The sequence below is a fragment of the Fulmarus glacialis genome, unplaced genomic scaffold, assembly GCF_000690835.1.
Source record: "Fulmarus glacialis isolate BGI_N327 unplaced genomic scaffold, ASM69083v1 scaffold193, whole genome shotgun sequence".
Lineage (NCBI taxonomy): Eukaryota > Metazoa > Chordata > Aves > Procellariiformes > Procellariidae > Fulmarus > Fulmarus glacialis.
In genome coordinates this window covers 1-11049 of record NW_009203345.1, presented here as the reverse complement: position 1 = coordinate 11049, position 11049 = coordinate 1, and the positions used below count along the sequence as shown (strand labels likewise).

At 41.0% G+C, this 11049-nt stretch overlaps 1 protein-coding gene across 1 annotated transcript; it reads right to left on the bottom strand.

Moving 5' to 3' along the window:
* Nucleotides 1-3163: 3163 nt before the first annotated feature.
* On the bottom strand, nt 3164-10870 carry LOC104071342 (ribosyldihydronicotinamide dehydrogenase [quinone]-like). The gene is given in 7 exon segments (XM_009574585.1): nt 3164-3476; nt 4607-4708; nt 6177-6290; nt 7342-7472; nt 8956-9075; nt 9078-9120; nt 10751-10870. Coding segments are annotated over 6 exon segments (663 nt in total). The 5' UTR covers nt 9100-9120; nt 10751-10870; the 3' UTR covers nt 3164-3302.
* Nucleotides 10871-11049: the final 179 nt, after the last annotated feature.

Genomic DNA, 11049 nt, shown 5'->3' with positions numbered 1-11049 from the left:
AGCTATGAGTTACTCACCTAATTCTAGCTTTATTCTGATGAAATCAATGCTGTTTTGACAGGACTAAATTTGACTTTCAGCAGAATGTGATTCTTTAGATCAAAATGGCTGTAACATTTCCAGTACCACTAAGAAACTAATACTGCTGCTTCCTTTCTCTCTCCTTGTTAACCACAGACCGTGCTCTATTGGTTTTCTACATGGTAAAATTCTCCCTTAGGTTTTTGAAAGGTGTGTGCCAGAACATACATGCGCCCCTGCACAGTGTGCTGTAGAGCAGGCACTGAAAGCATGTCAGGACAAGGACATTAACTCTTGGCTCAGCACCCACCGTTGCTGCACAGTTGACGTGTTTAAAGATAGGACAAAGAGGGCAACAGTAAATGGTCAGCTCTCGGAACAGAGGAAGGTTACAAGTGCAGGGATCTGAGCTGTTGAAAATGATCTGGAAAAGGATATAAGCAATGAGGTTGAGAAAGTTTGATGATAGAGATTATTCAGAGGAGGGGGACAAGGAAAGCAGATTATGAAGAGTTCTGGAAAAATGGTTGAGTGACTAGGCAATGAGACAGGAAGTGAAATTAAAGTTATCTAAAGGGGAGTGCACATGAGGAAAGAAAATTACTCTAAATTGATGTATAAAATAATGGCCCCTGAGCTGACCAGTACCACTGATGGCCAAGATCTAGGGTTACAATAGATGAAAACATTACCCAAAGCAAATCGTATGTTAGAGATTATTAGGAAAGGAGCAGAGAGAGTCATATGAATCCAAGAGTCACGGAGTTGACTCTGCATGCACTTCTGGTCCCCTCTTCTCAGTAATGGGATAGTGAGACTGGAGGAGTTCAGAGAAGAGCAACAAGGGTGACCAAAGGTCCATGCCTTCTCTTGGAAGAACAACTGAGCAGGACAGGACTCCATGCCCTGGGAAGGAGATTATTTAGGAGGGGAGGTGATGCACATCTACAAAACTCTAAGCGCCATGTAGAAGAACGGACGGGACTGGTCATTTCCTGTTGCTTAGGAGGAATCAAACGAAGCTACTGGGAACAAGGTGCCTCACTTTCCCCGGGATCCCTCCCCACTCCAATGCTTCATGCAAGAAAAAAGCTGACTCGCTGAACTTTGCCAAAAAATATTGGCTGCTTCGAGTTAGCATGAATTCAAGAGAAGACTGAATAAAACTCAGAGCAGAGATCTGCTTGGCTTGGTAAATATAGAGAAAACATATATAGCTCAGGAAATCCCCCAAACTAAATATAGTTGGAGCCCAGGACAGTATTCAGGGGAAGTGCTTGCTCTTCCTGCCCTATAACCACTGTGCAGAAAAAACTTGGGTTTGGAGGATCCTTGTTCTGACCTAGCACAGCCACTCTTGTATACTTATATTACAAATATCCAGTCTAATACAGGCACTTAATGCTACCAAGTGTGTGGGAGCTGGCACGTGTCTGCCAAATAGCGTTGAGACGTGTATCTTCATCACATAGGTCAGTCTGAGATTCTTTATCTAACAGTTAAACCCCCTAAGCTCTGAGATTGATCCAATAGAGTAACATTTGGTTTGACAGTTGCAACTTCTGCTTTCATATCCATTTCCTTTCTTCTTGAATAGTCTGGTAACTGAACACAGTGAACATAAGGATGATTCCTCTCCTATACAATTTTAATATTTGCGTTTGTCCTTCAGCCTCTCTTCAGGTAACTTGAAGTTGTTTTCCTTAAGTCTTTTAGGCAAGAATCTGCTTTCCCCACAACTTACATGTATAACATTTTCCATTTTATTCCCTTTCACTTTCTTTTTCCTATACAAGAGTTATTGAGCCAAAGCAAATTTCTTGCTTGTGTAACCTAAAGACTTTGACTCATGCACTGAAGCAGACATCTGCAATGGCTTAGGGCAGCACTGCTTCCAGGGGTCTGGCTCTGCTAGAGGTGGCCCTGCACTACATACGGTGACAAATAGGAACATGTGATTCTTTCCCTGTGGTAGCAATTCCCAGTCTGGTGTATCAGCTTATGCTGCCACTCCAGAATCTGGGCTCAGCATGTTTATTATCCAAATAGCCCTTAAAGAAACTTAAGGGTGGGGCACGACAAGGCTACTACAAAGAACGTATGGCAGACGCATGCTCTGTATGCAGGGGCCTAAGTGTCATTTGACAGTGACTCAGAAGATGGTTTCTTATTCAGGTCACATTCTTTTAATATCAAAGTACAAGCCAGCTGTTAGGTAAGCTGATCAAAGCAAGAAATTGTGTAGCTAAGCGAGAAACCCACCTTTTGCCATATGCACAAAAAGGGTTAACAGCTCTCAAGCACATTTTTTTTCAAGGTAAAAATCTCGGATGTTAAGAGCCAGACAGTCATTTTGTACCGCTAGATCCTGGCTCGTAGACAGACAGTGCTCCTGCAGGTTTTTGCGTAGGCGTTCTGCCTCGCCAACTGCTGGTGCTGGAGATCTCCAAGGAAGCCCATCTACACTGATGCTGGCGGGGATGCATCCAGCCCTCCATACCCAAACAGCAATACTGACTGGGTATGAAGGGACAGCAAACAGATAGGATTCCTTTTTGTCTCTACTTAGGGTAACAAAAATAGAGAACTCTCTTTGATTTTAGGAAACCACATACTTTACAAATGGGGGCTACATTCTATAAAGAAAGGCAATACATGCACATACTGCGATACAATATTTGTATTCCTTTTCTGGTATCTGTCATAGCTTTAATATTGCTTTGTAAATATGTGGAAAAGCCTAAGGCTGTCCACAAGGCTTTCCAGCTGTCTAAGCCACTGTGCAACTGTACATCCTTTTGCATTATTCATGACCTGGCTTCATAGCTCAAAGGCACAAGTGTAGAGCTCTCATTTAAAAGAACAGGATTGGCCATAACAAGGTTGAGTATGGGCAGCATGTTCCCTGGCAAATAAAAAGTGGCAGCTGGTACAAAAAGTGCTAAAATAAACTTGGCCATATACTTTACTGTTTCATAAGCAGCAATGGTATAATCTGCAATTAAATACTGCTTGGGTTATCAACCACTTGTAGGCAGGATGTCACTGTTTATGTGAGCAAGGATAATTCTTCGCAAAGAGTTTTGTACCCATCATTGAAGAGAATCCCTCAGGAATCAATGAAGATAAATACTATATTGTCAGTTAAGCTGCTAGCTGTAGTACTCAAGATAGTTATAATACATTTGAATTAGGAGATTAGCATTCACATACTGAGAGAAAGCACCAAAAAGAATGGAGAAAAAAAAAAAATCTTCTCTCTGTAGTCTCATACCTGAGCATTACTTGAAATACCACTCAGGAGAGCAGTTTATAGGCTCTTCCTTCCAAAGAGTCTTCAGACGCTGGGCCCAGGCAATCAGCATCTCCTTCCTCTTCTCCTCAGAGACATACTCTGGAGCGAAGCAGATTTGAGGTGCAAGGACTTTGACACCACAAAAGTGCATGATTCCATGCTGGACTCAAAGCAAAGAAAGAAATGCCTCAGGAAATAGTTAATCTTTCAATTCAAGAATGTGGAAGATTCAAATCTGAAATTGTTTCTCTGACCCAATATAAGGCAGGTTTTCTAAACCTGTGCATTTATCAGGAGAAGGGAAACAAATTGCAAAAGTTCATTACCTATCCTGGCAGTCACTACTGAAGGCTAGGCATTAAGCAGAATGACATACAATACACTGAAAAATAAGGTCAACTTCATTTATTCTGCTCTGTGGAATTTATTTTTAAGTGCTATTAAACTCACAGAACTGTTCTCTTTGGCTGCTGTATGCTATTAAATTTGCAAGGATCAGAGACAGCCTAAAGTTCACTGTACTGTTCCTGAACTGCAGTGTATTTCTCATCTACTTCTGAGTATTTTTTTTTAACCTTTTACCTCTGGCTTAGCCAAACAATCCTGAATGAAGGCTACTGCCTTTCAAATCAGCTCAACTTGCCATTTTCCCTCTGTGTATTTCTGAATTCACAATTGCGTTTCACGTTCTTTGTCATGTTGTCTTGCAAGCTCTGCAGCTAGATAGCCTCACAAGGGCAGACAACTAGTAATCGCAATGGGTAGGAGACCAAATAATTTAAGCACATCCATTGTATTATTAAGAAGTAGCTGGCACAATTTGCCTTACCACCTAAATTTCTCAAAGCATGCTTGCTACTTCTGATAAAAGGATAGCAATAAGAGAAGGCATGCTAACTTTTGTAGGCTGATCATTAATGCCAGGATAATGTGTGACTCCTCTCCTGCCCCACATCCTACGTGAATCAGGTAGCTATGGGGAAAAGAAAGCCTGCTAGGGCTAAAGGAAATCCTATAACACCAGAGAAACTTAAAAGGCTGACAGTATAAGCTTTCTCCAGATTCCAATCTGGAGGAAGGGGCACAAAACAACTTTGACACTCTGTGGAGTTTTAAAGTAGTCTCAGGATTTTAGAGCGCAATTTATAACCTGCAGATGCTTAGAACTGACAACTTAATTCTTTCTTATTATATTATATTTCCTATAAAATAAACAATAATACAACTGTTAAAAATAATTGGAATAATAAAAATTGAAGCAAACAACAACCAAATATTCATATATTATACCTGTATGGGCCACAGGAGATAGCGAATATCACCACTGATACCTCCTTTTGCATACATCTCTTTGCTTCCTCCAGTGGTGAAAGAAAACAGGGCTAATTTGTTCTAGAATTAAGAAAGCAGTGCTTGGGTTAGGCATGTTTAAAGAACAGTGGCTGAATAGTTCAAGAGATATTCAGGGGAACCTGGACAGCATACATTTCTAGAGGAGGCAGTATCCTCTTCTTTCCCAGACCTTATGTGTAGTGGCAGCTCTGAGGCAAAGATTGATGACATACAACTAGACAGTGGACTGTGTGTCAGGGCTTTGGGCAGAGACAGGTTAAAAAGAAAAGGAATTACATGTCTGACACCTTTGTATGAAGCAGGGCTGACCCTTGTTCTCCCCTATGCAATGTTTGGAAAACTGTGGCTGGTAAGCACTCTGTTACTGAGAATATCTTTATTCCTGTCCTTCCTGAATGCAGAAATCGAATGCTACAGTCCCCCTTCAAACTTGGGCTTGCTTGTCACTTGCCAAGGGAATGCTACAGTCCCCCTTCAAACTTGGGCTGAACAAATTATTCCTCAGGAATAATTTGAGAACAAATTATTCCTCAGGTGTTCTAAACCCCTGTGTTTCTTCTGCTTCTGTAACTATGGTATTAGCCATGGGCTTGTGCTCAGCTTCTATCCTCTCAGTTTTAGCTTCTGTAATTGAAATAACATTTTTCCAGTGCAGTATCCAAACTGCCTTGAGCCTGCACTCAGCATGCACCTATGATCATTGGGGATTATTCCTATTCATCCCACTGAGGCAGCCATTTCTGAAATTTAAACAAACTGAAATATTTGGAATTAAGAACATCAGAAATTACAGAGATTAATATGCAGCGAGCATAAATATGAAACTAATATTGATTGTTTCTGGATGCTGCAGTTGTTACCAAATAAGATCCATCAGGCAGTGGGCCAAAATTTTCCAGGGATATTCCCAGTGCCGTGGAGAATTAAAGATTTATGAATTGTTATCTAGAGATACTGATCTTGCCTAATTTATAAGCTACAGAGACGAAAAGGTTGAAAGGAGATAGTTGGGACAGAGGCTCGTGCACTGGGTATTTCAGGTTTCTGATTAAGTTTTATAGTTTAATTCCAACGTTTGACATCTAATCCCAGAACAGAATCTTATCACCTATTCTAGTACGTCACTCATTACAGATTTGTGCAGTCCTATGGTGGTGGGAAGAATGACAGACTATAGTTTTAAGAAATGGATCCATTTAAACTGTTTGCAAGCTGTATGCCATCCCACTGCACTCTGATACACCTGCCAAATTATAAAGCCCATTTTGTAGGCCAACTAAAAATCTCTAGGAGATTGCTTAAATCTTTAGGAACCACTGCACTCTCCTTATTGTACTACCTTTCAGACAGTTTTAACAAGCCAGAAAGTTACTCAACACATTACGAAAGCATTATTTGAGGAGAGGGTAAATGAGAGCTTTAAACAAATATAATGGAAAAGAAAGACCAATACCCTCAAGAGGATTGTGCAAATCTTGATCTTAATAAAACAATCTCAGAAACATACCTTGAGCAAACCCAAATCATAACAGTTTGGAAATTCGTGAGCAAATCCTTGGACCAAGACTCTGTCCATCCAGCCCTTCATGATTGCTGGCATGCTGAACCAATACAAGGGAAACTAGGCAAAAAGTAAATTACCTTGTTAGCACAGAGAGTCGGGGCCATCCTTAGGCCTAGTCTACAAGCCAAATCCTATTATCTTGATCTGTTCAGATCCTGTACATGCCTTCTTCCAGCTCTCTGTCAGGAGAGGCAGTAACTATGCTTGGCAAAAATAACTGAAGTGCTTTCTGTTTGTAGTAGTCTCAGGTATATACCTTGAAGTGCTTTCTGTTTGTAGTAGTCTCAGCTACATACCCGAGCATCTATAGCACACTAACACCATGCTACTGAATTACTGGATTTGCTGTTGTAATGACCTGGGTAATTGTACTACTGATCTGTATTTGTTTCTGTACCATTACTTAGAGATAAAGTGTTTATTCCTAAAGATATTGGTCTGGAGTCTGTTACCGTATCCCAAACCTGTAACTTGGTAGGGCTGCTTTACGCCCTTACACACACTTCCGTGTGTAGATCTGTGTTTGTTTTGCGTGAGCTCCAAGACAAAGGGATAGTATTGGGCTGCCTGATGACATGGCACAGTTCTCATATCGAGAATTATAGTACTATTTTGCACTCCATACTTTCTGGTCTGAGTTGCTCAATGCAATTGATTTGGAGTGCAGGTAGTGTGAGGACCAGTCTTCACAAAACCTATGCAATCAGCTTACTTTTGAATAATAATTTTTAAGTGAAGCACTGCTGTGAATTTTACTCAGGTATTTTAAGGTTCTAATTTCAGATGCCTTCCTACTCCTCAAAAATGCCAGTGTGGAGCCATTATTTGTGTGAAAAATTCATACTGTGCTAGCACAAATAATACTTACACATGATCTGGTATTTTTGATATTTTCTAAAATCCACATCCTATCAGAAAAACTCGATGCCTTGAAATTGCTACGCTGGATACAGACTGTTTTGTGTTGATGGCAGAGCTACTACCTCTTTTTACTCTGGCTTGATTCAATGTTCCTAATGAAATCTATAATCTTCTCACTATTTCTTTTTTTTTTGTTCAACCCTGTACATTACAACTGAAGTCTTTTAATACAATTTAAAATAATGACCTGAAAAATCAGTAAGTCTGCTTCCTTCACCTTCTTTTGCTCTTCAATCAGATCGTTGGACAAACATCCTCTCTTGTAAGCTTCCCATGTCTCCATGCCATAACTGAACTCTTCTGAGTTGTGCAAGCAACCTGTGGGTAGAAGTGACCAGTCATTGCTTGGCCTGTTTCTAGCATCATAGCCAGATCGGAATTAAATACAGGTTGCAATCTACAGTTCTAAATTGAATTACTGTTTTCCATTTTTTCCCACTTCCTTTTTTTTTTTTTTTGTGGATATTCAGCATCATCACAGCTGATGGTGATTTGATTTTAAACTGGAGAGGAATGTAGTGACTGAGAGTGCTAAAACTTTTGCCTTTCTGTAGCAACATATGAAGTGCAATAAGAGGTCCTAAGCTTGGCTCAAGACTTTGGTGATGCAGGTGGATGATTTAAGAGGATTTAAGAGAATTTTGCTAATTGCTCTGCCTCTGCATTAGGGATTACTGAAAGCACCATGCAGTCACAAGCACCCTGTAGTTCTTTTCAGCCTCCGTAACTGGGAAACTCAGCAGGGGCTGGGAAACCAGTATTGGCCATCTCTGCTGACTCCACTACAGTTGGGCGAGCCGACTGAAGTATGTCTGAATCAGACATATACATCCATTCTGCTGATTCAACTAGTAGATCATCGATCTCTAGCAGAAGAGAGAGGCAGTAGCCTCATGAACTAAACTCTAGGAAGTCATAGAATGGTATCTGAAGGCATTTCTCACCCATGAGAAAGATGTCAGAGACTGATTGTGGACATGTCCTAATGCATTCTTCCCTCTCAGTAATGTCACTATGAGACAAGGTTCATATTCAGGAGTGGACTTTTAGAAATGCTTATGTCTGGTCATTAATAAGTTTCTTCTTGTTTTTGCCAGAGCTTGCACTGGACCTGTGCTATTTCTTTTTGATTCTTGTTTTCGGCTGTCACAGATTATGTTATGGCTTTGTGTTTCATGACCTGGAAAAATACTGGGGCTAAATGCTGTAAGAGTACAGTGAAAATATCACATAAGCCTAACAAGAGCATCACTGTTTTTCTCAAGTCTTAACTGCATCATCTAGTCATTTTTAGTAATCATATACTACCAAGGTAGTCAGGAGGTGGCAAGACAACTCAAAAGCCCACGCACTTAAGTGCCTGGAGCTAACTTGCAGAAAGCATTTGTAATCTTGTTCATTAAGAGAAGGTGGTTCTTAGAACTTTTCTGTAGTTGATTGAAAATACATTAAAAATAATATTTTCCCTCATTCACTTTAGTCTAAAGGCAAAACACTGTTTCATAAATCTGTACTATACAGATACTTCATTTTTCTGATTGAGGGGCCATTTCTAGTGATCAGATTTATTTAAATAAAGATGATACTTGTTGCGTTCCTACGCTGACATTTCTTAGTCAATGCTAATAGAAAATAAAAAGCTAGGTCTTGTTAGTTGGGGGATATTTGTACAAAATAATACCAACTATTTTTCGGAGTGCACCTAACAGCATGGTTCTGGATTGCTAATGCAGCAGGATAGAAAAGGTGAAAGTTTGTCTCGTCATTATTGTTGAAAAAAGTGTATTTTTGCTAGTCTTACCAACAATGTCATTTCTTGTTGCTCTTGGCTCAAACTGCATTGCATATAAATCAGACACTGTGACACTGCAGCCCTGCTTGCTCAGTTCTTCCACAGCAACCCTCTTCAAAGATCCGTTCAAGGACTTGGGCTCTTGATGTGCATAGACTATCAGGACTTTTCTCCCTGGAGGCAGAAAGACAACCAGAAGACACCTTTGAGTACAGGAGACAGATACGAAACAGTTTGTGGAACCGGGGCCTGGCCCTTCATTCTTCTGTTGTGTGTTTTCCAAGCAGCACAAAACTAGTGAAAACAAAATGACAGTGGCAGCATTTGGCTCCTGCTTGGCAGCAATGAGTGACTCATGAAGAACTGATCAGTGAATGCCCCCAATCCAGCAATTTTGTGCTACACTGGGCTTTCCTAGGTGGAACTCAGTGGACAGTGGCTGTGTTTCCATAGCAGGTCACACTGCCCTACATCAGCACAACCCAGTCCCTCCTCTTGAATCAGCATTTGTGTTTATCTGATTCTACTACCCCCCAAAAAACTCACCCAACAACAGAGAGAGAAAAAAAAAAAAAGCTGTCTGCTGATTTAGCTCCTTAGGCTGGGTCAGACAAGCTACAGTGCAAGTGTGAGGGGCGGGCTGGGATCAAAGCAGTGCCAGCTTAGATTCCCTCAAAATGTTGTGGAAAGAACTTCTGAGAGCTCAGAGGATCTTCCTCCTGCAATATGGGATCCCCTCATCTTCTAGTTCAGTGCCACGCAAGTGACAACATCGGGGTAGATGTTTAAGATGCAGCTATCCCACTTCAGCATCATCACAGCGACTTCAATAGAAAGCAACATGATTTTTTCTTAGCTGTGAGAGCAAGCTGTCTAGTGTATCTCAAACTGCTGACAAAGTGGATTTGGGTAAGCTGAGTGGCAAGACGGATACGTTGGGATGGAGCTTCTTAAACTGATGTAACAAGGTGTATCAGAGCTTACTTGTTCAAAATTTTATTGTACATAGGCCATTTAATTGTAACGATTCTCTGAAAAAAAAATAATTCATCACTGAACACAAGGGAAAGGTGAAATACTTTTATGACGTAGTAGTTGTTTATACATAAACACTGCAGAGAGGGAAATTTCCAGGGACTATTGAAAATGACTGGATCTTGAAAACATGCAGCTCTGGATTCCTAACTGCCAACACAAAACTCAGGCATCTGCTGAGTTCAGTTTCTCCAGAGGACACAGAAGCTGTACGGCCCAGAGCACCACCAGGGTGACAGATAAGTTTAAGGTGTCAGATATAATTAACAGAATCCGAGATGAATGCTTGCAGTAACCTCATTTTTAACCTAAATTATAAGGGGTGATTGTTTCTCCAGTGTCCATCCACGAAACAATAGCTTTGCCAAGACACTATTAAAATTTGTGGTCAAATGCTATCATAAATTTAAAACATGTATAAACTATTTAAACCCCTGCTCCATAACTTACTCTGGAATATCAAGAGCAGTTACCTCTTTGCTCTTTTTGCTAACTCTCAGCAAATAGGTAGCTCAGTGGCTGGAGATGACACAAGCTCAGAGATGCGATAAGATTAATTCTGCAAGCTGCTGCTTTGCTTCCATTTCAGTGGAGTTGGGGGCACTCGGACACAGAGAGACTGGAGTTTTCAAAGGCATCACTTACTGAAATAATTTCAGTCATGTGAAAAAGTAATACCTTAGTATCCCAACTAAATATTACAGAGATACCACATACCAGCGTGCCCAGGCCTGAAGAGAACAGCATTTTTATTAGTATTTGTTCTTACCTGCCATTTTCCAGAAGCACTGAGTAGCTTCTGTCTTGAGAATCTGACAAGGCCTGTGAACTCAGATGACAAATTTGCTTATGTGAGAAACATCAGGGAAACGTACAAGGAAAATCGCTGTTTCAGTAGCAATTGTACCATTCCGTGTGGATATGAAGGGGCTGCGAGGGAAAAACACCGCCCGCGTGCCTGGGTGTGCGTGCCTACATCCACACACACGTGCAGAGGCGTGCGCTGCGGCCGCGCGACCCGCCGGGGGATGAGGCCGTGCGGGCCCGCAAGCCTTGTCTTGTGGCGAC